Source organism: Equus przewalskii, unplaced genomic scaffold (genome assembly GCF_037783145.1).
Source record: "Equus przewalskii isolate Varuska unplaced genomic scaffold, EquPr2 contig_R1840, whole genome shotgun sequence".
Lineage (NCBI taxonomy): Eukaryota > Metazoa > Chordata > Mammalia > Perissodactyla > Equidae > Equus > Equus przewalskii.
In genome coordinates, this window is record NW_027228440.1 from 16,019 (window position 1) to 41,486 (window position 25,468).

Genomic DNA, 25,468 nt, shown 5'->3' on the forward strand with positions numbered 1-25,468 from the left:
ATTGTCCTTATGTTGCTTTTCCTGAGTTGGATATTTCTCCATTTTCTTCATTTTTAAAAAATCTTAGTTCTTTCTCCTCTTCCACCTGAATCATTTCTAGATCTGTCTTCAAGCTTGCGAATCCCTTCTTCCATATGGTCTGCTCTATTTCCAATGCTTTCTAGTTTTTTTCATCTCATTAATTGTGTTCTTTATCTCCAGAATTTCTGGGGGGTTTTTAGTTTCAGTCTCTTTGGTGGAGTGCTCCTTCTGTTGATTTTATTCCTGAGCTCATTGAACTGTGTTTCTGAGTTTTCTTGTAACTCAGTGAGTTTCTTCATGACAGCTATTTTGAACTCTGTCAGTTAGATCACAATCTTCCGTGACTTCCAGTTTGGTCTCTGGAGGGTTGTTGTTTTCCTTCTGTTCTGTGTGTTGCTGTGCTTCCTCATGGTGGGTGATGAGTTCATCCCCTGCCAGTGCATTCATGGTGGTACCCACCTTTCTTATTTGGGCACGGCTTTGGTTACTTTGATTCTGAGGTGCTTCTGGTTGCATTTCAGAGCCTGCACTTTCCACCCTCCACTGCCTCTGCTAGAGGCATCATCAGTGCCCTCTTGTGCTGCTTGTGCCTGCGAGGTTGCTGCTTATGATGTCCCCACAGTCGTGGGTGTTGCCACTGGGGTCACCAGGCTGCAAGCACCTCTGCTGGGTCTCGTGTTCCTCCACTAGCTCTCTGTGGGCTCTCCACGGGCTCGGGTGCTGCTGCCCCGTGCACCACCTGTGCTGCTGCTCCCAGGTTATCTGGGGATGCTGGCAGTACTACTACCAGAGGCACTCAGTTCACAGGTGTTACTGCCAGTGACTGAGGTCTGGGGTCTCGTGTGCAGCCCCTGCTGCTGGTAGGGCTGGTGTCAGGAGTGCTGCCACTAGAGGATGGGTGACAGGTACTGCTGTGACTCCTGGAGCCTCAGGTTGCAGGTGCCACCCGCCACTGCAGGGGAAAGGAGAGGGGTTAAGTCACAAGTGCCACTGCTGGGAGAGGGGCAGGGGCTGAGCCAAAACTGCTGTTGCTGCTCGTGCAGCCTCTGGTCTCCAGTGCCACTGTGCTTTTTGAAACTTCCGGTCAGGACACCACCACAAGGGGTATCTGCATTTTAGATGCACCCTTGCTGCTGGGAGGGCTGGTGTTGGAGTTGCCAATACTAGAGGAGGACACCGGGGCTGCTTCCCTAGTTCCACTGCCTCCCAGAGGTCCAGTCCACCCACCTTCAGGTGTTTATATGTCTGGATCTCTCAGGGTTTCTGGTGTGCTGTGCACCTTTTGTTTGTCATTCGATCTCCTACTGGCTGTAACTTAGAGGGGAGACACAATGGGAACAGCTCACTCTGCCATGATACTGACATCACTCCTAATTTTGATTTTTTTGTTTCTTTTTCATTTCTTTCTACCCTTACCCAATCTTGACTTCTAGGCAGGTCGTTTTGGACAGTTAACTTATGTTCGCAATTATCAAGGAGAGTTGAAGAAGGGTGACACCATCTATAACACCAGGACAGGAAAGAAAGTGCGAGTGCAGAGGCTCGTTCGCATGCATGCCGACATGATGGAGGCAAGTACAGTCATTGCTGTGAGGTCCAAAATTTCTCTGATGTCCGTGAAATACATCTACCTTCTTGGTATCCTGAACCCCATGGGAAAATCACTTTTATTGAACATGTTTTCCTGGCTTCTTTCTTTTTAATTAGCTGTGCTACAGGTCTGATGGAGCACTTTGGTAAAGGTTAAATCAGCAGATGATAAGAACACATTCCACACCACTATTTGTGAGTTAGCTGTATTTCCTCAATGGCCGAGGTTAAGGAGAAGGGACAGTTTGGTCCCTGAGACTCAGAACACAAGATTCAGCCCTTAAGAGCTATCATTACAAAGAGTATAATAGGTTTTTAGGACAGTGGAACTGTGGTTCTCAAAGGTAAGTGAGAGTAATAAATTCACACATAATTTCCCACATTGTTTAGTGGATTTACTTTCTGAAATATGGTGGATGTGAAAGTTCTTTTTAACCCTAGAGTTTTGTATTCGTAGAACCAGCCCCTTGACAGGTCCCATTGGTGCTGGAATCTCTCTGAAGATTGAAAGCCTTTTGAGATCTGGTCTGGAAGATGAACTTCGGCTTAGGGCTTGAATGCTTGAATTGGCTCTGAGTCTGTCCTGGCCTTCTCTTGTCCACGGGGTTAGGCCTTGGCAGGAGTACCAAGTGTGTGTGATTGTCTTCTACTCTCAGCCTTTCCCAGTTCAGCTCTGTATTCCTGGAGAAATTTAGTTGTCTAAGCAAAATCTTGACGTTCAGAAATTTTTGGTGGCCATAACTTTTGTGTCTCCTGGAACATAAATAGGCAGTCTCGATCTTGGGCAGCATTGCTGTTTTCTGAGATGGGCAACAGGGGCAGGCTGGAGGGGTTAGTGCTGGCACTGCTGTTTCATGGGCCAGAAGCTAGGCGATCTGTACAGCTGTGTAACCGTCACAGACAGACACACACACTTGCTCCTTCACAGTCAGTCGCAGCTCATTCACAGCTGTTCAGAATGAGCTGTTAGTATAAAAGGACAAAAAGCAGAAAGCTTAGAGGCACCAATGCTTTGTTCTTAGAGTTCCTGTGTTTTCTTAACTGCTTACATCTGTGAGAAATTGATTATTTTAAGTACAATGGGCTCCATTCTCCTTGTTTTCAAAACTTCCTTTGCAGGTTTTCCGTGTAAGCCTTTGCCATACACATCTCATTGGACTATGGCAGCACATATAGTACATGCTTTTTAATTCAATAGAAATCGCTTTAGAACTGTGAGGCTCTGTGTTCTGTCAGTACTGCAGATCCTCCAAGTCATGAGGCCATATCTCTGAGTTTCTTGTCGACTGAGATGTGGTTTAAAGAGGGGCCCTGTTTAAGGTGTTTTGCTGTGGTTGATTGGCGCTGTTGCAGTGGTTGTAGCTAGTTCATTCTTTGTAGAATTCATGGTGAGATTCTGCCATGTTTATTTATGAACAATGTATTTATTCTGCAGTTACTTTTTAGTTACCATGCCCTGATTTGTATTACTTGCGAGTATCATTTTGTGTTCTTTCTTTATTTAGGATGTTGAGGAAGTGTTTGCTGGAGGCATCTGTGCATTATTTGGCATTGACTGTGCTAGTGGAGACACATTCACAAACAAAGACAATAGTGGTCTTTCTGTGGTGAGTCATTTAATTTTAAAGCTGTTTATCACTTGAGTTTCAAAAGTCTGTGTTTCTATGTAGTACCTTTAGTACCTCAGAAAAACAGCCACTGAGGTTTTCATTGAGTGCCATAGGCATCACGTATAGTTTGGCTGTGGCTCTTTAAATGTCCCCTAGACACAGCTGGACCTGTAGCTCTGACTCCTCTGCCTCCCCATTTTGGGTGCCTCTCTAATTGCCGTCACCAGCATCAGGCTAGTCCCAGTGGAGTGCCAGCTCTTTATTAACTCAGCAACCAGAGGGCGGGCCCTCAAACCCCAGGAGAACTGCTGGACCAGACTGTAACGTTTAGGCTAGACCTGGGGAGAACAGAACAGGACAGAACCATGGTCTGAAGGCAAGATGCAGCTAGACAGCATGACTGACTGCAGCCTGCCCTGTGGCACTCACACAGGTGCCTTTTCAGCATCAGCGACCCAGAAGGGAAGAACGTGCTCGGCAGCCGCTGCCTTTGAATCCCCTTCACTGACTCCCCTTTTTTGCCTCTACAGGAGAGCAGCCTCTCCTACAGTATGACCACTTGTTCGTGAGGCTGGTTCCTCTCCTGAATTCAGTAAAGAAAGAATATGAGTACTTAGGGGACAGGTAATTTGCAGTGAAGGAATTTACAGTGGGTCGTTTATGTAAGAACTGGTCCAACGCTAACAAGTGAGCACTATAATAGCTCCTGTATACAATGATGAACTCATAATTTTGTAATTTAATTTTTTTGTATAAAATATTCTCTAATGTCTATGGTTTTACAAATGATTTAAGATACTACAAAAATCATAAATAAATCCATGCAAGTTTTGGGGGAATCTAGATAACGGGAATGTTGTATTTTATTATTGATAAGACCTCCTTTAAATACTTGTCCCTGGCTATGTGAAGGGACTGGAGGTGTGGCACGTGCTCAGGCTTTGAAGCAAGTCAGCCTGCTTAGAGTCTCACCTCTGCCCTCTGCTCTCTAAGGCCCTTGGCCAAGGTATTTTATCTTCTTTCCAAGCCTTTAATGATTTTATTTGCAAAATGGGAAAAATAATATCTGCCTCTCAGAGTTGTGATTGATTAAATAAGGTATCATATGTATAAAAAATCTAATGCCCTTTCTCCGTTTCTCTTGTCAATGAGTATAGTATATTTTGATTAAATAAAGTAACTTCTCAGAAGATAGCAACAGCAAATGTAGTCACCAGTCAATAAGAATTCCACATCTCATCATTTGGATTCATTATAATGATTATGTTAAACAAAGGGTCGATAAATTTAAGGGTCTTAGACAGTTAAATAAATAGATACTTTATTTTTGATATTTGGGGAGGGAGGAGATCATATAAGTGGACACCTTTATTTATTAATTAATATGTTCATTTATGTAATGCAAAACAGACCAAGATATATACCGTCTGGACTACAGATGTTGACTAGTATTTGTCCTTTGTTCTACTGGAAAGTAGAACATTAAGATTAATTCATCTCTGACATACACAGTAATACCTCTGAATTCTTCTCTCTTCTTTTAAATAATATTGTAGGAGTCAATTCATGTTCCTGATCCTGTCATTTCAATAGCAATGAAGCCTTCTAACAAGGTAGGTTTGACTTAATGTTCAGTATATCACAATAAAAACTTGAGCTCCTTTTTATCTGTCTACACAATGCACAGCATCTTTTGATAACCAGCAGTCTTATGGTCTCTGTTTCCTCTTTTGGTATTGAAATCACCTTTTAAATTTATCGGTCTATTAGTAGAAATTACTCCCCAGTATATTTGAAGAAATTGATAGTATTAAGGCCTTCACGAGACTGTGCATTGTAACTCCTTACGGTAGCGTTGGCTCCAGAGTGGGAAGTGACGTCGTAGATTTAGGTCGCAAAGGGATGGTAAAGGGGAAGCAGGTGCGTTTGTCCGAAGTTGGGGAAAGCTCACTGTAAAGGACACTAGAATATTGCAGAGATTGACTGCCTCGTGAATCATAATACATCCCCAGACTTGTGATAGTTAAGTCAGTGTCTGATTATAACATGGAACGCCTACAAACTGTTTTTTTTCACTTTCAGATGTGACAGTTTTATGATTGGATTTGATGTCATTTAGCTTTTTACAAAGCCAAAATTGCTTGAATAGGTTCTGCATTCATATTGCTTGCCACTGGAATTAGTCATGAACTTGAACCATAACTTGTTTAGTTCTTAAGTTGCCTTGACATTCGTAACAATCACCTTCATATGGTATATTGAAATTAACTCATTCATGCATTAGCTGAACATTCTGACCTCTTGTCACCTGGAAACTATCATTTACAGAACATGCTCTGATTTATTGTCTTGTGGATACAGTAACAGCTGCTACTTCATCTATTTTGAGGAATTTGAGATTTTCCAGACCCTTCTCATTATAGAAAAGAGAATGTTGAGATGGCAAGAAACAGTAAATGACTCCATCTCAGAAATCTGAGGAGAGACGAACCGTCCGTCTTGCCACACAGATGCCACAGTTTGTTCCAAGTGCTTTGCTAAATTGTTTGCTTTTCCCCTCAGAATATGCAGGGCTATAAGTTAAAGATACTATGTTTCTTCACTCCTAAATGCAGCGTTTAGGGAAGGCATTTAAGTGTTGATAATCCTCAGTAACGCAGGGAAATCAAATGCATCAATATCCAAAAGAGTTTTTGGTGTCTCAGGGTTGTCTGCCTCCTGGAGTAAATTAATTTAAATCAAATAATGAAGTCACTGCATAAAGCCAAGACTCTCAATAGTGGGGGCAGGGATGATCTAGTAAGTTGAGGGTACCTGGCTAGCGCAGGGAAAAGGGAAAAGACTTTGGAGATAGACTAACCCAGTATTCAGTCCCAGCTTTGCCCTGCACTAGCTGTGTGGCCTTGAGCAAGTCACTTAACTTCTCTGTGCCTTGTTTCCTCACCTGAAAAATGTGGATAATTCTGTCTTGCAGCATTATGGTTAGAATCAGATAACATATACAAAACACATAGCACAGCTCCAGCCACAGGTGATAGCTGTTAATACTGGTGATTTGGGGCATGTTAGTTTCCTTTTGCTGCTGTAAGAAATTGCCACAAACTCAGTGGCTTAAAACAGCACAAATGTATTATTTTACAATTGTGTAGGTCAGAAATCTGACATGGATCTTAATGGGCTAAAATCAAGACATTGGCAGGGCTATGTTGTTTTCTGGAGGCTCTAGAGGACAGTTTATTTCCTTGCTTCCTTAGATTGTTGGCAGAATTCAGCTCCTTGTGGTTATAGGACTTGGGTCCCCATTTCCTTGCTCACTGTCAGCTGAGGGCCGTTCTGGCTTCTAGAAGCTGCCCCCCTTCCCAGGTTTGTGGCCCCTTCCTCTTCAGTGCCAGCAGCAGCAAAGTAAATCCCTCTCGTGCTTCAGATAGCTCCTGCCTCTTCTTCCCTCTCCCATCTCTCTGACCTACCCTTCTGCATTCCTCTTCCATTTTTTAAAGGCCCATGTGATTACATTAGGCCCACCCAGATTATTCATGATCATCTCCCCCAGCTTGAAGTCTGCAACCTCAGTCACTTCTGCAGAGTCCCCTTTGCCATGTGAAGTAATATTCACAAGTTTGGGGGGATATGGACATATCCTTAGAGGGCCGTTATTCTGCTTACCACGTATGGAATTACGTCTAAGGAGAATAGAGGTGCATCGCAACACACCCGCGCAGATTGCTTTGAAGGGGAGCCGTCTCAGTGTGGCATTTGCCCTACTGTTGGTCTGAACTGTCCTCCTGAATCTACAGTAGAGTCTTGGTAAACATGCTGATTCCTTTGATTATGTATAGGACTTCTGAAATATAACACAGGAAAACAGATTCTACTTTCTGCATGATGGGCAGTTTTCCACAAATGGACAGTTTTTATCAATATAATAGGAAAGGGCATAGAGTTAAGTCTTGGACTCTTGATTTTTCTCTTGGTAGAGAAAGAAAATTCTGTCAGCTGGCTATTCCCTGCTCTCTTGGCTGTGTGGTATCCAAGCTCACATATTAAAGCATGTGTCCTAGGAACTAGATGGTGGATTATTTTTAATTCTTAACTGCTTATGTATTTGATTGCATTCAGTAAAGTTTGGTCAACAATCCCATTGCTTATCATGCTTAGTAAAATGTGTACTGGCTTTCTTTTTTTAAAGAATGATCTGGAAAAATTTTCAAAAGGTATTGGCAGGTTTACAAGAGAAGATCCCACATTTAAAGTCCACTTTGACACGGAAAGCAAAGAGACAGTTGTATCTGGAATGGGAGAATTACACCTGGAAATCTATGCTCAGGTATTAAATAACAAGGAAGTTAATTTAAATTCACTTTATTTATGTCTGTATTTCGTTAAGAGTGAAAGTCAGTAATTCTCAGTCTCACAGTCATAATAACAACAGTGGCTTCGCCAAGCTTCACTGTGGTTTGCATCCAGATATGGTGTACTCCTTCCTCTTCTACATGTTACAAATTATTTTGATCTCTAAATCTTTCTATTTGTAAAACATCGTAGACTTCTAGAATCAAGGCTCAGGAGATTTGCAGTAAGACCATCCATCCATCCCCAGGTCATGGTTAGTTGGGTCACGGATATCCTGGCCCCAGCCCCAGGGAGACAACCTGCTGAGAAAGTTGTCCCACCAGTACGCGCTCTCCAGGCCACTTCTTGTCTGTTTTCTTCCCAAGTCAGCACTTGAAGACCGTTATTATATGGATAAAAGAGTGGCTAGATGGCGCCTGTACTTCCCTAGGAAAGGTGTTGTGTTTCTATGAATGAAAACGAAAGATATGTGACTTAGAGTAAAAATTCTGGTTGTGATCGTATCTTTGAAGTTGAGATAGAAGAAAATTCTGACAACAGATTCAGATGCTATATAGTGAAATTGCAGTAAGATGGAACAAAGGTGAAGTTTTAGTGGATGGATTACTTGGAGGTAAGTGTAAATTAATCAGTACAAATTAGAATTCATTTATACAAAATCTGTAAAAGCAGGTTGTATTGTTTAACATCATGTATCCTTGTAAGATACTTAAATGATTTAAAACATCATTTGCTTATCTATTTAAATGAATGCTTCTAAAGTAGTTAAGATTCTTAGAGTTTTTCTTCTTTTTTATTTTTTTAATTTAAATATACCAAAACATTATCTTCCCTGCTCTTTTTAGAGGATGGAAAGAGAATATGGCTGTCCTTGTATCACAGGAAAACCAAAAGTTGCTTTCAGGGAGACCATTACTGCCCCTGTCCCGTAAGTATGCAACACGAACATCCTATGAGACGAGAACTGAAGCTTTTTATTATGGGATATACATAGCACTGTTACTGTTATTAAGACGCTTGCACCTCATGGCACTTTATTATAGAAGCTGTATAGTACTGTAATCAAGACATTTGTACTAAGCAACACTTTGGGATTTGTTTGGCCCCTTAAGCTAGATATCCGTGAAGACTGACATACACATCGTTAATAAGCATGTTTACACTTCCTCCAGAGTTAGGGTCTTCATTTATTCCAGTTGTGCTTCCTTGGGCAGACGGCTGCTATGTTTTACTTTAGTACCATACTGTGGATGCCAGAGAACTTGCATTTGCCAGGGAATAATCTCCTGGAAGCAAAGGAAACTAATGCTATGATAAAATTCAGAAAACAGAGTTGGGCTTACATTTTATTCGAGACAAAACAGTCCTCATAAAGAATAAAGGAAAACAAGTTAAACTACTACAAGTATGATATACTTCAACCTGGTGTCTATTTGAATTTACACGAATTCTGATTTAAAGTCAAAATTAATAAGACATACTGTGGCTACAAAACTAGTCTCAATTTTCAAATGAAGGCACATGATACTTCACCTGAGATGGAATGTCATGAAGTAGAATGGTATAGTGTAACTCAATGAAGTCATCATTTCTTTGCTATAATAAAAAAATAAAAACCTGCTGTTTAAAACTTAATATCATTGGCAAAAATACTTTAATTTTAAAAATCAGGTTCATTAGTAGATGATTATAATACTTCCACTTAAGTAAAAATAAAATTTGAATGTCATAATTTATTTAGCCTGACAGAAAAACTGTTGTCTTATAAATAAGTTTTCTTTCAAACTACATTTTAAAATCATGAGTTTTCATTTGTTACTCTAAAAATCATTTACCCTTTCTGTTTGGGGTTCTTGTTTTTTGGGGTTTTTTTTGAGGAAGATTAGCCCTGAGCTAACTACTGCCAATCCTCCTCTTTTTGCTGAGGAAGACTGGCCCTGAGCTGACATCCGTGCCCATCTTCCTCTACTTTATATGAGGGACACCCGCCACAGCATGGTTTTTGCCAAGTGGTGCCATGTCCGCACCTGGCATCCGAACCGGCGAACCGCCGAACCGCCGGCCACTGAGAAGCGGAACATGCGCACTTAACCACTGCGCCACCCCGCCGGCCCCGCTCTTTGGGTTTCTAAGTTGTGGTAGCTATTTAAGAGCATTACAGTCTGTAGTTCGTCATTTAAGATTCCTTAATGTTTCGAGTTGTTCACAGAAGCATCATTTAAGGGATAAACTACTGAAATGAGTGTTTACATTAAAGGAAACCAATTTTGTAATAGAAATTCTTTTAAAAAAATGAAAATAGTAAAATGTAATGAATGCGGTTATCTGACTTTGTCATTAAAGCTTTGATCTGTGCTGCTTCTTGCTTTGGGCATATAAAGTATTTATACCACTAGCTCCACAGAAATATTGCATCCACATAGTTTAAAACCAAGATTATCAAAGGCTGGCCCCGTGGCCGAGTGGTTAAGTTCGTCCGCTTTTCTTTGGTGGCCCGGGCTTTTGCCGGTTCAGATCCTGGGTGGGGACATGGCACTGCTCATCAGGCTATGCTGAGGTGGCGTCCCACATGCCACAACTAGAAGGACCCACAATTAAAATATACAACTATGTACTGGGGAGATTTGGGGAGAAAAAGCAGGGAAAAAAGAAGATTGGCAACAGTTGTTAGCTCAAGTGCCAATTTAAAAAAAAAAAACAATCATCAGAGATCTGCTCTCCTTACACAGGCTCTTTAAGGCTTATAATGGACGTATCAAAACCAGCCCGAGACTCCCAGGGGCAGCACAAGCTCCTGCGGCTTCTTTGGTTAACAGTGATTATAAATGTGACCCCAGGGTCAAATAGAAGTATACTATTCTCTCCTTACAGCATCTTGAAGTAATCCTTTCTTTGAATATATCAACAAAGACTGTCCTTTAAAGATAAGGTAAAAATCAGTAAGGTTCCTTACATGTTGGATCTTAATAGGTAAAGATACATAAGATACATAGCCTGAAGCAGTGGTTAAACCCTTCTGCTGAGATTTTCCTTAATGCTTTCATGAAACTACTAGCACTGTCTTGTACATATTTTGCATAAAAACGTGGCTTGAAATTCATAATTATGATTGTATAGGCTCTGGTACCTGGACCACTTACTCAGTTATTTGAGGCTGTAGTACCCCTATGGGAATCTTGTAACCAAGGTTGATGTCTTCAAAAACGCATTAGAGAAAGGCTGTTTCTTAAAGTGCCACTGTAATATTCACGTTGGGTATTTGGTGTCACACTCTGAGTTGTAAGTGACTGTCCTGCCTCAAGTGCCCATAGGGATCTAATAAGTGGTCGCAAAAGCCTGCAGAGAACGTGCTCCAGCTGCCTGGAGTTTGTCAGCAACGAGCTGACACCGGTCTGCTGGAGAGGCCTGTTCTCCCAACGGAGCTCACTACAACTGTTGGTTGTGGTTTCTTTACAGTATTTTCCTTGTTTTCCATTAGATACTACTGGTTGACATAGTTTTTTCTTTTTAACCTCTTAATAAAGATAAAATCAAGGAATTTATTTTTATTTCTTTAAGGTCCAGAAAGAGGCAGTTCAGAATAGTTATATCAGACTTAAATATTGTAAATTATTTCCAATAATTGCTTGGAAATTATGACTAAATAGATTATAACAGAAAATTACATACAGCAAGCTTCACAAATCCATGCCAATATTTTTGTTCTGGCTGAGCCGTAGGAAAAACATGCAGCCATGTGTCACAGCAGCTCTGGCACCACCAGCTCTCGGTGGAGGAGCGAAGCAGACATGGTCTCAGTATTGCGTGGCTGCAGTAATTTGACCAAACTTGGGTTGCCAAGGGAAATAATCTATATTAGGCTGAGCACAAAAACTGAATGCCGAATTATCTCTGACTCCAGACTTCACGCTCTTGAAACTGCAGCTTCACGTTCTCTAGCCGTCATTATAACTGACCTCTCTTTCAAAATACTAGGTCTTGAATACAAAGTAACTAAAGGGGCGCTATTTATCCAATCATGAATTATAACACTTTCAGTAAATATTAGCCCTGTTAATAGTGTATTTTATAGAAATTACTTACCACTTGCTTGACAGTTTGAATTTTTACCATTTTATACCATGTGTTTTCAGTAGAATTCTGCCATATTATATAACCACAGGCAACCCAGGCTAAATGTCGAACTGGCTTCATTTCTGGAGATACGTTTCCAAAATTGTCTAGTGAAGGAAACATTTTTATGGTAAATGGAATTATTTTATACATACAGTATTAACCTCTTAAAAAAACCTAAATTCTAAATCTTGTCATAGTTTCCTTGAAATGTGTGCAGAAAATAATTAAGCCATGGATCTATAAAGTTCCAAGGCCTTTTTTTGTTTAATTAGATTGGTAATGAATATTTTTGCAAAAGCCAGTATATTTCCAACATTATGTTAACATAAATTTTGAGCATAGATAATTGATATTGATCTTAAAGTTGAAAAAATATTTTTCCATGGCATATTTATGTACCTGGAATATTTTGTGCTTCTAGTGGTTCCTCCATGGACTTGAGTCTTTGATAAAATGTGTTATCTTCTTCATCTGGGTTCTTTCCGATTTCTCCTTCAAATGTGAAGTTGACTTCTGGTGCAGAATGTTGTCCTGTTGGAGGGTAAAGTACTTCTGCTGTGCAGTCCACTGTAACTTGCTGTGTGAAACATTTTGCAGATGATCTTTACGTGTAGATGGCCATCCATTACTAATTATTGTTCTTTGAGATAGAATGTTTAAGGCATTGGCCCGCTATTGGTGTTGTTTCAGACCTGACTTTGGAGTAACATTCCAGAGGTATCTAATGGGGATGGCCTAATACTTTTCTTAGAGGTATCTAAAAGAGATTGCTTATTTTACAACTTAGAAGGCTTCATAATCCTATAAATTCATCTTAAAACTTTGAATATATTTCAGAATTAATGGGGTATCCATTTGCAAGGCCAGATTTTAGTCTGACTTTATATACCAACTCCAGACGGGTTACTTTTTAAGTCTTTCCGTTACTCTTCGTCTCTACTCCTGAACTAACAGAAATCTTCTCAAGCTCAGATACAGCAATCTGTACCTAGATGTAAATGAGAAGATTGTAGCATTGGTTCTGCGTGGTAAAGACGAGTGTCTAGCAGCTCAAGTGCCTTTTAATGAATCTCCTTATGTTGGCCTATATCTCTTCTGAATTATGCTCAACAAAAGGGCAAACTTTTTTTAATTACAAGATGGTTATGGTACGAATTGCAGTTCCTTTTAACTTTGTTTCATTAATAGTTTGATAGGTGTGTAATTTTTAAACATTTCCCTGCTCCATTACTGAAAGATTCTTATCTGAACACGGTGCTATTAGTTGGCCATTCTAATACTCATAAATATCTAAAGCACTTGCTTTTTTTAAGTAAAAGAAACCAAAAACAGAATGAGAAAGGCAGACAAAAAAAGTGATGAGAGTAATATTAGGCATGAGTTCAGACTGCCTGATAAGTATATAACATTTTTAAAGGGAATTTATTTGAACTGAAGTATATAGAGTCTGTTTTCTAAATAGCTCAATAGAAATACTTCATGTATCTCAGAATATACAAAAAGAGTAAAAACTGACCCTTGTATGATATCGTTTATTTCGAGGCAGGGATTTCACAACAGCTTTAAAAAAAACCCCAAATTCTATGATTCGATCAGCAAAGGTGCTCTGGAAGATTTAGAATCAAATTTTATTTAATAATAAAGGAGGTTCACTTACTTTTTGGATAATTTCTTCCACAGAAAATTTAAGGCGATACTTATGTCCTCTTCCCGGAATATCCTAAAATTAAGAAAATGTGGTGAGTTATTATAACAATAACGCAGTTCTTTGCATTGTTAGAAGAACCCATTCTCCTTTGGTTGGGCGGCTGACTGGGAAGGGTAAAATGATTAGAGCCTTAGACCTTGAAAAATGCATTTCACCGTGTATGTAACATCTAAGTTAGCAGGTTCTCTATCAGGTTTATTTTGGATGAGAACAGAAGGGTGGGATAAAAGCATATAGAAACAAAATGGGTTACAATTCACTTTCATTCATCAGAGGACTTCAATCTCTGGGTCTGTGATCCTAACTTCTCTACAGAAGAAATTTTGAAACAGCCTTTAATTCTAAAGACAATAAACAGAATACACCGTCGAAAAGATTTTTCATAAAGTCCTGTGTACCCTCCAGATAGTGTTCGGTGAAGCTGAATTAATTCCATTGAGGCAGATTAGTGTGGAGTGGTGAGAGATGTTTAGTACTGTTTTTACTTGTATGGTTGGTGGACCTGCAAAAAGAGACTTTAACAAATTTTATAACAGTAAGACAAACATTTAGGGATTTCACCTTTCAATCAAGATACAATTGAAAGTTTACGCTTCATTATGCTGTCTGATGCAGTTTTGAAATAACACCTCCTCCCTGTCAGCGCTTAAAGACTGTAGCAGTTAAACTTATGTCGGATAAATAAGGGAGGACCTCAGAGCCCTTAGAATTTAGTAAAATGACAGCGAACGCAGTGACTGCTGAGGCCTTAAGCATTTAATTCACTCCTTTAGCCGGAGGAAGCACGTCTCTTACGGAGTCAGCGGCAGGAGTGTTGGGGTGGTTCAGGCGAAGGTTCGGGCCACAATGCTTTTACTCTCGGATTTTGGTTGTCACTTTCTCCTGCTGTTTCTCCCCCTTCATTATGGTCAAAGCGTCTGATAAGGGTTGGTCTTAAAATGTAAGCAACGAAGACTCGTTTGCAGGACAGGAGCTTTTGTAGGTGCGGACTGGAGTAGTGGGGGAAGCGCAGGAGCGGCGCCCGCAGGTCTCGCCGGGGAGAGGGGAGAGGGGAGAGGGCCGCCCCGCGCCGAGAGCAGTCCCCTGGCCCGAGGGCCGTGGAGGCCGACTCGCTGTGTCCGCCCGTCCGCCGCGGACTCACCTCCCTGCTGGCCTGGCGGACGGTCTGCACCAGGAACACCCTGTGGGGGCTCCCCTGCTGGTAGTTGATGCAGTTCTCCGCCACCGAGGCCGCCTTGGCGGCGGGGTGCTCTGTCGGCGGGATTTCCATCTCGGGCAGCGGCGGCCGGGCGGCAGGCTGCTGGAGCTCGGCGGCCGGGCGTCGGCTCCTCCTCGCTCCCCGCTCGCCCCTCCCTGCCCGCTGCCCGGAGTCAGGAAGCCGCCCGCCTGCTCCCGGCTTCCGCGTGCCGGAGCCCCTGGTCCCGGCGGGAGCGGCGTGCGGGCGGGACTTCGTCCTTCCTGCTCCCAGCCTGGCCCGCAGTGCGGGGCGGGGCTTTCCGGACTCCGCCCCTCGGGGCGATGCCCCCGGCCCTGCAGATTCCGCCCGCGACAGGAGCGCGGCTCCCTTCCACGCCACGCACCGTGACGGGCGCCGGGCGCAGTGCGGGGAAGCGCCGGGTCCTGCGCGGTTCCCATCCCTTCGTTTCCCGCCCGTCGAGGGCGTCCAGGAACAGGCTTGCTCATCCCCGACTTTTGTAGGGTTGGACCACTTCTGACCAAGAGTATGCGACTGCGAACTGTGGCATTAGTTTGGAGGATTATGTAATTTGGATCAGGAGAGAGACAAAAATGCACCTGCAGCCCTCTCGCCCTTTACTGATCTTAGAAAGATGAGGTTTTGATATAACACCATGCTTCCAAGTTTCTGATTCACTGAAATTTTTACTTTCAAATAAGTACTTTAAACTTTCCAAAGCCCTACATTGAGGTAGCTTCTAACAAAAGCAGGATTTTTAAAGCTGCTTAAGCAAGCGCAGACTTTCAGCAGGCCTTGCGTTTCCACTCTCTAGATCTCCTCATTACCTTCTTGTGTCACCTTTAAAGGAACTGCTGGGTTTGCTCTGGATCAGGAAGCTAAGGTTCCTTGTCGTTACGCGTATGACCAAACTGTCCCTTTAGCTTGTTGGCTTGGAAATAAAGATTCTTTGCTCTTTTTCTCAAAATGGAGTTTTGAAGGCTCTTTGAGTAGACATATGTTGTGGTGATGCTTTTTTAAAAAAAGTTAACAAAAATGTATTTGTAATATGTTGTTTTCCTCAGAAACCCTTTTCAATTTATTTGTAAATAAAGTCTTTCTATCGAGGAAGTAGCTTTTTAAAAATAGTAAGCACTAAGGCATTTCCCATCCTTTCTAGTTATATTAGCCAACAACTGTCAAGTCACTGGAGGATGAATGGGTTAGTTTTTCTTCTGAAGGCTTTTTCTAAAAGATTGAAGGTTTTTTGCAGGGAAGGGTGGTGACTCATTCATCCTTTGGCCAACCTTTTAGGTTGTCATTGTGTGTATGTGTGTGAATTGTTTGAATTATGTGCTCCTTTCATAGTGTCCAGGAAAGAGTGGCTGAGTACATTCTGATGACGCAGAAAGAACTTTTTGCTGCTAATGAAATTTTATTTTTTTGGTGAGGAAGATTAGCCCTGAGCCAACATCTGTGCCAATCTTCCTGTATTTTGTATGTGAAACGCAGCCACAGGGTGGCTTGGCAAGCGGTGTGTATGTCTGCGTTCTGGATCCAAACCTGCGAACCCTAGGCCACTGAAGCAAGCCCACGAACTTAACCGCTATGCTACTGGGCTGGCATCTGATAATAAAATTTTAAGGTTTCACAATTAGCTGGTTAACATCTCCTGTGTTATTACCAGTTAGAGTTGTGAGAAGTACAATATGTGAGCTTGCTAGATGAAGTCACCATTTTGAAGCTTTGTGAATACAATTATCATCTCTGTAGATCAAGACTGATAACATGTTATGACACATCAGGCATTTACTAAAAGTACACATACCGATTTAGGTTCTTTTTAAAATAGAATTATTACACTAAAAGAAATTAACTGCCTATTTAGGTGTTAAATAAACTACATTAAGAGAATCTCATTCCTGTATTTGAGTCCTTGAAATCTTAGTTGCTTGCTAAGGCTTCACAAATGGTTAGTCAAGAGATCATTATCCTTAAACTTGAGTATGTGTGGATTACCTTGAAAGTAACAAAATTATTATGAGTCTCTGGCATCAGGTAAATTAAATTGTTATAGCTTTATATAACTATATGAACATAAAACTAAGTAAAAATGCCTCTGGCTTACAACTTTGGTACGACTATAAAATTAAAAGAAATCTGCAAAATAGAAACAATAAAACCAACACAATTCAAATTAACATCAATTTTAATGAGTCATGATGTTTTGCCAAAACTAAATTCTGCAGCACGCCAGTGGTCTGGCAGAGGGCATGGGTTCTTTTACCTTCAGCTTTCCTATTAGCTGCCTACCAAGTGATGTCTTCCTTCTTCCACCTCTTCTCTACTGGAGCTACTGTAAAATCTGTCTTTGTGCAGCGCCCCCTAATGGCTTTTGAAGTGAATGCATTATTTGCAGGTTAAGTTAGTTTATATTTTTATTAGCCTTCTAGAAAAATGTTTGATTAAGAGCATTGGTTTTGGTGCAAATCCTGGCTCTGCCACTTAATATCTTTATCACATCTGGCAAGTTACCTAGCTTCTCTGACCCTCAGGTCTCACGTCTGTAAAATGGTGATAAAAATAGTATCTACTTCCTGGGTTTGTGGTAAAGAACAAGTAAGACAATCCATAAAAGTGTTTGACACAAGCCTGGCACATAGGTGTTTTGTAATTTGGCACCCAGTTGATTGTGAACCCAGCCACGGTCCCTGAAACTGCACGGGTGACTTGTTTGCGAGTTGGCCTCCAGAGCAGCACTGTCTGGTAGCACTTTGTGCAGGGGTGGAAGTGTTCTGTCCTTGTGTCCCCTACAGGAGCCACTCTCCATATCTGCCTGTTGACCCTTGAAATGTGACTGCTGCAATTGAATTTTTAATTTTATTTAATTTTAATTAATTTAAATCTGAATATCCATGCTTAGTGATTACCATATAGAGAGCACATCTCGAGTATGTTGTATAGATGTTATATTGTTGTCAAATCAAAAACAAAATTTACAGTGTCCCAGAGAACTCGTGCATCCCTGAGGATATGCCAGCGGGCTGCGCTGTTGGAATCCGGTCAGTATCCTGCGGGGACTTGGCAGTTGCTTCTCTTCTGCTTTCCTTCTCAGTTCTGAGAGCTGTTTTTCCCCTCCCGGGAAGTTAGCCTTTCGGCGGTTTTTCCCTTGCCCATCCTGAAGTCTTGCCTTCTGGAAGACTGTTGAAACGCACTTCCTCAGGCATGTTCACACTTGGCGTCTTTATGAAGTCTGCTTGTTGCGAGCTGGCAGCTCCTACCAAAATTGATACTTTTGTGGATTTTTTTGAGGAAGATTAGCCCTGAGCTAACATCCGTGCCCATCTTCCTCTGTTTTATATGTGGGACGCCAGCCACAGCATGGCTTGACAAGTGGTGTGTAGGTCCACACCCGGGATGGGAACTGGGGAACCCCAGGCCACTGAAGCGGAACGTGCAAACTTAACCACTGTGTCCCCCCCCCCTCCCCCGGACTGGCGCCTGATAGTTACTTTCTGAACACCGCTCGGAGATCTGTCTGCAGGATCTCACACTCATTAATGTCCATTTACCTGCAGTTGTCTGCAGAAAATTTGAAAGCAGCTGGCCTCTTCCATCTTAATGGTCTTGAGGAAGGTTTCAGTTTAAAGGAAGAAATGCTTTGTGAACAGTAGATACTCAAGAAATGTTTTTTCAATGAAGTAGTAGCTTATGTTTACGTATGTTAAATATGTACGTAAAATGCTTATTCTGTCCTACTTCTGTTGGCGGTAGTGGTTTGACGGAAACGCCTGTGCCTATATATGTTTCTATTTGAATGGCTTTCTTATGTTACTCATTTTGAGGTGTTCATTATTCCACTTGAAGCTCCCTGCTCTTGAATTGCTCCAGTCTGTGATGTCCAAGCAGTAAATCAAATAGGCACTATCTGAATAAGTTACCTGCGGGGCGCCTGCTTTCAACTAACTGTCCTCAGTGTAGAGACTGAAGGAAGGAACACTGCGTGGCCAGGAAGGGAGGCGTTCCAGGAGAAGTGGGCAAGCTCTTCAGAGTGCCAGAACAAGAACCGTAGACTGACTGACTATTTTAGTCACTCGACTTTTACTTTTTTCTACTTGTGAATTTCGGAATTCGCAGAATTAAAACCATGGATTACTTTGGTGGTGTTCCCCACCCCCACTTCCAAGTAAGAACAGAAAGGAGAGGATTCCTTTTTAAATAAATTCTACAATAAAATTTTATAGCAAAGCTATCATATTCAAAGGAAAAAGTTAAAATGATGAAATGTGGCTTTTCACTTAAATTAGAAGTTATTTCGTTTTGGTAATTACATAATGTTATATTGATTTTGTTTTTTCTTCTTAAATCACTTTCAGGTTTGAGTTTACACATAAAAAACAGTCAGGTGGTGCAGGTCAGTTTGGAAAAGTGATAGGCGTTCTGGAGCCTCTGGACCCAGAGAACTACACTAAGTTGGAGTTTTCAGATGAAACATTCGGGGCAAATATTCCAAAGCAGTTTGTGCCTGCTGTAGAAAAGGTAAAAAACAACAACAAAAAACTGTCTTGCATTTTTTTTTTAAATCAAAAACAGTTTATTAGGTGTTAAATTACATTTCCATCACAGTGTCTTCCATGATTCATTTTAATTACGGTCCTGCTTCTTTATCTGATTGTCCAGCTTTCCATCTGATTTAGAATCTTTAATTCGTTAAGTTCAAGAGCTATAAATATATGCTGTGACAATGATGGGAAACCATTCTGTTTCTTAATCATAGTTATTCTATTTCTCTTGATAAATTGAAGCCTCTTCGTTGATTGTAATCAGCAGTTGAAATTTGTAGTCGTCGTTAGGGTCTGTGAAAGTTTTAGGGGCACTGTTGTAGTTGGATAATCATTTGTCACGAGTGCCCACACTTGGGTGCTGCCAGCGTCCCTGCGCCTGATCAGCGTGCTCTTTGGTCAGTCACGGTGTGCAGAGCCAGTTTCTTCGTTTGTAAACCAGCAATAAGATACTTAAGCTTGAACCTGTCGCTGCAGTGAGGCTCCGGTGAGCTGCTGTGACATTCCTGGGAGCCGTGACGTGCTGTGTACACGTAGGGCTGGTGTGTTGGCTCTGGAGGTCCCTGCTTTCAGGAATGTTGTAAACCTTTAGCAACTGTCTGTTCTTATAGATTGGGGTTTTCAGTGTTTTTATTTTAACCTGTTAACTTAGAAATCTTTATTAACAGATTATAATTTTGGTTTCAGTGGTGGTAGCATTTTTTGTGATTAGTATATTTCATTCGTTATACTTTATTTCAGGACAATATTTTGTTCACACACTTTTAAATTATCTTCTGTTCTCCATGATAAACAGAGGTGAGGGAGAGCTTAGATGTTCACATACAGAGTTTACAGCTTTGAAATCTCAGAAATGTACCGTATGTGGAGCTGTATGATTGTCTTGCCAAGAAAAACTCACTTGATTTGTAGGAGCTGTACAAATATTTAAGTGATTGAACGAAAAAGAATTGCAAACTTATCAAATTGTGTTCTTTAATATGTATAGTTTATTGTATATCAGTTATACTTCAATGAAGCTGTCTTTTAAAAAAAGAATTGGATTTGGAAAACTGAAATTACTTTTTTAATTCCAGCTCTTACTGACGTTTGTGTAACAGTAAAGTAATCTGCCGATGAGACAAAGCAATAATAGGTGTGTGGCAGGAGCTCAAGACACAGCTGTTGAGTAAACGCCAATTTTGTTGGAGGTTTGCTTTTAGGGTGTTCCTTAGATCTGCCTTTCCTCTGTTTCCTCCTTGTAAAATTAAGATCATGCTGTCTCTGTAATGGGTTATGAGAGTTAAGGAAGTCCTGAAGATGAGATTATGAGAAAGCGGTTATTAGCACTTCCAGCATCACTTCCAGACCAGCTCACACTTTAAGTAATATGCTTTTCCAAGGGATTGCTCATCTCAGTGCCACAATGATAAAACTTAAACAGTAAAGCTGTTCAACTTTCTTAAGTTCCTTTCTTGAGGAGTGAAATATAGCATTCATAAAAATGTTAAACTTGTGGGGCTGGCCCCGTGGCCGAGTGGTTAAGTTCACGTGCTCCGCTGCAGGTGGCCCAGTGTTTCATTAGTTCGAATCCTGGGCGCGGACATGGCACTGCTCATCAGACCACGCTGAGGCAGCGTCCCACATGCCACAACTAGAAGAACCCACAGCGAAGAATACACAACTATGTACCGGGGGGCTTTGGGGAGAAAAAGGAAAAAATAAAATCTTTAAAAAAAAAAAAAAAAGAAATATATTTAAAAAAAAAAAATGTTAAACTTGTGAATACTAAAATGGGGGAGAGGAGCTTCTTGGTAATTCATCTACAAGTGAAATCCACTTACTCCAGAAGTTGTGTTCATTCATTAACAGGGGTTTTTGGATGCCTGCGAGAAGGGCCCTCTTTCTGGTCACAAGCTCTCTGGGCTCCGATTTGTCCTGCAAGATGGAGCACATCACATGGTTGATTCCAATGAAATCTCTTTCATCCGTGCAGGAGAAGGCGCGCTTAGACAAGGTACTCTGTGTCCTGGCTCCTGCCGCATCACTGTATCTGTTTCCCCTGGTGGACCATCAGAGCCTCAGAAGGCAGCGCTGTGTTTTGGTCTTCTCCCCCGAGAACACTAGGCAGCACACCAGGGAACGTGGAAGGCCCTGGGCAAATATTTATAGAATCAGGGGCCGGCCCCATGGCCGAGTGGTTGAGTTCTCGCGCTCTGCTTCGGCGGCCCAGGGTTTCGCTGGTTCGGATCCTGGGCGCGGACATGGCACTGCTTGTCAGGCCATGCTGAGGGGGCATCCCACATGCCACAACTAGAAGGACCCACAACTAAAAATATACAACTATGTACCGGGAGGCTTTGGGGAGAAAGAGGAAAAATAAAATCTTTAAAAATATATAAATGTATTTATAGAATCACAGTGAGGATAGATTACTGTCTTCTCTTTCTTGCAAAATTAAAAGCCTACTTTGTTCTCTCCTAAATTATCTGATGTTTTTCGTATGTTTAAATTAATGGATAATCTGTCAGTTCTATTTTTAATAGAGAAGATAGAAATGCTCAGAATTCTGAGAAAATTTTAAAGAAACATTAACTACAGTAGTGCTATTTTTGGTGACTTACTCAGATGTCAGGAAATCCATAAATTTGTAATTTTTTCATGTATGACATTATAGGCTTTTAGGCATTTTGAGAATGGCACAGTATTTTGAAAGAATTCAGTAAACCCTATTCCCAGTGCAGACCTCTTGCCAAACTGCTAAAATTGTCAACCTTTTTCACACAGAGTAATATGTGTATTAAAACCCTGATGAACCAGAACCCTAAGTAACTGCAAATACATCTGATTTATTGCTTTTAAGAGAGGAAAGCAAATGACAACACAGCAGTTTGACATCAGGCTTTTTAACAAAGGAACTTCCGAGTTGTGTCCCGAAGCCAGAAAGGTCCCTCTCTGTCGTCTCTTCCACGCCCGTTACATGGTGATTCGTTAGGATGCCCAGAAGTGTCTCTACACAGGGGAAGGATATGATGATTCAAAACATTTCAGAAATATTTCTGTCCAAGAGGGTCAAAATGGACAGTAGAAAATTAGGTAAATCGTAATACATTTCCTAAGCATTCTGTAAATCAGGATTTTATTGATTCTGTGTGAGTTTTGGACTTGACGTTGTTTTTGGTCTGTTTGCATCTGCGATCAGATGTGGGGCAGTGGTTGGAGGATGTTTCTCATTCCTTGGGCAGGTTGCTAGTTCCTTATTTTCCTTACCTGCCTCACTTACAGTGATGGGAGCCGCAGTGACCTGTGTTAGTTTCTCAGTTGTGAGAGGAGAGGGGCTGCTCCATCTCCTTCATGTGAGCTGTCTCACTTACAGTGATGGGAGCCGCAGTGATCTGTGTTCTAGTTTCTCAGTTGTGAGAGGGGAGGGGCTACTCCATCTCCTTCATGTGAGCTGCCTCACTTACAGTGATGGGAGCCGCAGTGATCTGTGTTCTAGTTTCTCAGTTGTGAGAGGAGAGGGACTGCTCCATCTCCTTCATGTGAGCTGCCTCACTTACAGTGATGGGAGCCGCAGTGATCTGTGTTCTAGTTTCTCAGTTGTGAGAGCGGAGGGACTGCTCCATCTCCTTCATGTGAGCTGTCTGTTAAAGCTGCATTGGGAATCTCTGATCTGGAAATCTTGTCACAGTCTGAAGACTGTGTTAATAGAAAAAGGGGAAATAAAATCACAAAGAACATAAGACTTTGTTAGGCATAATTCAGATTAAAACACCTGCCTCTTGCCCTCTAGGTGTTTAACACTTTAATAAATCTAAACTGACAAATTAGTTGTAATCACTTCATATTCCTTTTTTCAGCTTTGTGGAGGTATAATTGACAAATAAAATTATAAGATATTTAAAGCATACAATGTGGTGATTTGATAAATGTATATACGTTGTGATACTTTTTTTAAAAACTACAGTTAAAACAAATTAGAAATCGCCAATTGTTCCCTAGTGGTTCTTGACTGGAAATAGATATCTTTCTTGGAGATAAAAGTTATGTAAAGTGAGATAATTGGTGTAGTTATCAGTTAACAATGAGCCTCATCGTTTTTAATTGCTCTTAGATGAAATGTAAACAAATATGGATGTATACGCCCATAATATACACACACATATCCATGAAAAAAGTCTGTATATCTGTGAATATTAACTAAACAGGTGAATATGTACCATTTAATTTTTAATTATTTAAGTGTACAAATATTATTAAGTATGGTTAGTTGCCTGGCAGGTGTGCAAAGGAAAAGCACCAGATGATAATTGAATTGAGAAGTGTTGGGTTGTTTTGCCAGATAAACAGTACAAATAAGCAGGGTGCTAGCATGAAAAATGAATTACTTTGCTGTTTCTTCATCTGATTCTTATTTCTCCATGACTGAAAGACTAAAGAGTAAAGAGGTGAAAGGAAGTTTTTGCCAAGCTCAGTAAGAAAATCAGCTTTTCATGCATATACCTCCCTTGAATGCCATATCAGAGTTTTAGGGTGAAAATGTTAATAAATGAGCTTAGTAGCACAATAGCTTATAACTTATCAACTATTTTCTATTGTCAGAGTTGGAGGGAAAATAGTCCAAATTCTCATGTATTTTTCATTAAAAAGATGAAAACTGGAACTATTTTCAGTCACGATTTAAACTTTGTGCCTGAGATTAATCAGTGATGTAGCTAAAACTGAAATGTGAAATTGAATGTTCTTTCTGGTCATGTTTCACCTTAGGGATGTGACTGTTGCCGTCATTTTCTCTGGCCAGTTTTTAGAAAGAGCACTATGCTTGGTCTCCCCAGAAACGTTGGACCTGTAAGCCACTCTACTAAAGGCCTACCCAGAGGCATGGTTAGCTCATGTAACTCGACAGTGCCCCGTTTGCCATCGCTTGCCCCATTGCATGATGGGCTTTGAGTTTGTATCCTGGCTCTACTCCATGCTTACTGTGTGGAAATCGGGAAGTCATTGGAACTTCCCCCCGGCTGCTTAGAGACACTAATTCCACAATATTAAATGAGAATGTACTTGAAAACACTTGCACATACCTATTTGGGCATAATGGATGCTAATCCCTCTTCCCTTCATATTACCTTTGACCTAGCACTGTGCCTTGCCACACATTCCCTGACCTTATGTCTCAGAGGGGTCATAATAACATTTATTGATCAGTTATGTGCTCTGTATTATGCTGAGTACGTGAATGATCATATTTTGTCTTCACAGTGACCTTACAGTTGAGAAAATTGGGACTCAGAGCAGTTAATTGAATGGCCCGTGGTTATACGCTAGTTAGTGGTGGGGCTGAGAGTTAAACCCTAGACCGGAGTCCTCGCCCTTGACCACCTCCTCACACAGCCTCTTCAGCGCCTGGCCTGGTGTTAGCAACGTTCTTCCTGCTGGGCTGAAACAGAAGCATTACCACCTCTACCCACCACTTTAGGCTCAAAAGGTCCTGTGATGATGTTGGTATTTTTACTTCCTATCTTACGAAGCTACAGACCACGTGGATCTGCTTGAGGGAAAATTGTTTTTAGGACTTGGCTGCCGTGTGACTGTTGAAAAACAGCAGGGTGAATTAGCTCTGGGCTTTGTCACCTGGAATGGGGTTAGTGGAAAGCATGGATAAGGGCAGTCTTGGGAAGTGAGTGAGGAGGTGGATTTAAGAAGGAAGGGAGCAGGGTGAGGGAGCATGAGACTGAGAACTGAACAGGCTCCTCCACAGTTAGGTGACGGGCACTGTGCCCTTGGCGCCTGCCTTCGCTTTAAATCTGACCCCTTCGCAGTCCAGCTCTCCTAGATGGCTGACCTGCTGAGAAGACTGGACAATGGACAACTAGATCTGCGTGTGTCTGCTGGCGTCCCCCTCTCTGGCTGCCTTCGTCTATATTAATTGCGTTCGTTAGAGCCCAGGAAGCCCTGCCCTTGTGATAACCCAAGAAGTTCCAAGCAGGAGAGCTGTAGCTAGAGTCTAGGGTTGTCAGTGTGCTGCTTTAGAGGAATGCGCAGGTTCTGCAGGGCGCAGCTCATGAAGCTTAGGAGCCTGCAAAGTTCAGTTATTCCTCTTTTTGGAACAAAATTCACTAATTAGGACTAATTGGTCACAGGTAGGTCTGAGCTAGGATACGATTTGAATTAGAAAATATTTCAAAGGAATGCAAATATGTTAAATGGCTGTTCTGATAATTATACTTAAGCTAATAGTGTCATTAGAAGTACTTTAAGAATATACAAGAATGATTGCTATTTGGTTTATTAGACACAATGTCTTTGTTTTGTAGGTGAGGAAACTTGAGATTGAACAGATGGTGTTTTTCCAAAAGGC

General features: G+C 41.4%; 2 protein-coding genes across 6 annotated transcripts in view; one reads left to right on the plus strand and one right to left on the minus strand.

Annotated features, from left to right (window-relative positions):
- The window catches only part of LOC103544027 (G elongation factor mitochondrial 1), a 44,671-nt gene that overhangs the window by 16,018 nt on the left and 3,185 nt on the right, over window positions 1-25,468 (plus strand). For all 4 annotated transcript variants that reach the window (XR_011536440.1, XM_070606872.1, XM_070606871.1 and 1 more), the window contains exons 6-12: window positions 1,455-1,592; window positions 3,117-3,218; window positions 4,778-4,834; window positions 7,408-7,545; window positions 8,417-8,499; window positions 18,946-19,108; window positions 20,983-21,127. Coding sequence is in view for 3 of the 4 variants with exons in the window: in XM_070606872.1 (XP_070462973.1) it covers window positions 1,455-1,592; window positions 3,117-3,218; window positions 4,778-4,834; window positions 7,408-7,545; window positions 8,417-8,499; window positions 18,946-19,108; window positions 20,983-21,127 (826 nt within the window). In the remaining variant the exon portion in view is untranslated. The remainder of the gene's footprint in view (window positions 1-1,454; window positions 1,593-3,116; window positions 3,219-4,777; window positions 4,835-7,407; window positions 7,546-8,416; window positions 8,500-18,945; window positions 19,109-20,982; window positions 21,128-25,468) is intronic.
- LXN (latexin) lies at window positions 8,525-14,968 on the minus strand. 2 transcript variants are annotated; one of them, XM_070606875.1, is made up of 6 exons: window positions 14,537-14,968; window positions 13,345-13,407; window positions 12,087-12,264; window positions 11,655-11,791; window positions 9,105-9,167; window positions 8,525-8,857 (listed from the first exon to the last, which is right to left on the minus strand). In XM_070606875.1, exons 1-6 carry the CDS (start codon window positions 14,663-14,665, stop codon window positions 8,759-8,761), a joined length of 669 nt encoding a protein of 222 aa, XP_070462976.1. In that variant the 5' UTR covers window positions 14,666-14,968; the 3' UTR covers window positions 8,525-8,758. The 2 variants fall into 2 exon arrangements, with proteins under 2 accessions (XP_070462976.1, XP_070462975.1); XM_070606874.1 differs by lacking the exon at window positions 9,105-9,167 and having other exon boundaries at window positions 14,537-14,877.

Bases quoted from the DNA above. Each gene is read 5' to 3' on its own strand.
- LXN (XM_070606875.1), bottom strand. From the start codon at position 14,665: ATGGAAATCCCGCCGACAGAGCACCCCGCCGCCAAGGCGGCCTCGGTG. The intron at 12,265-13,344 runs GTAAGTGAACCT...TGTTTCACACAG, and splicing joins TGGAAGAAATTATCCAAAAA to CAAGTTACAGTGGACTGCAC. The intron at 8,858-9,104 runs GTGAAGTATCAT...CTTTGCTTCCAG, and splicing joins TTCATGACATTCCATCTCAG to GAGATTATTCCCTGGCAAAT.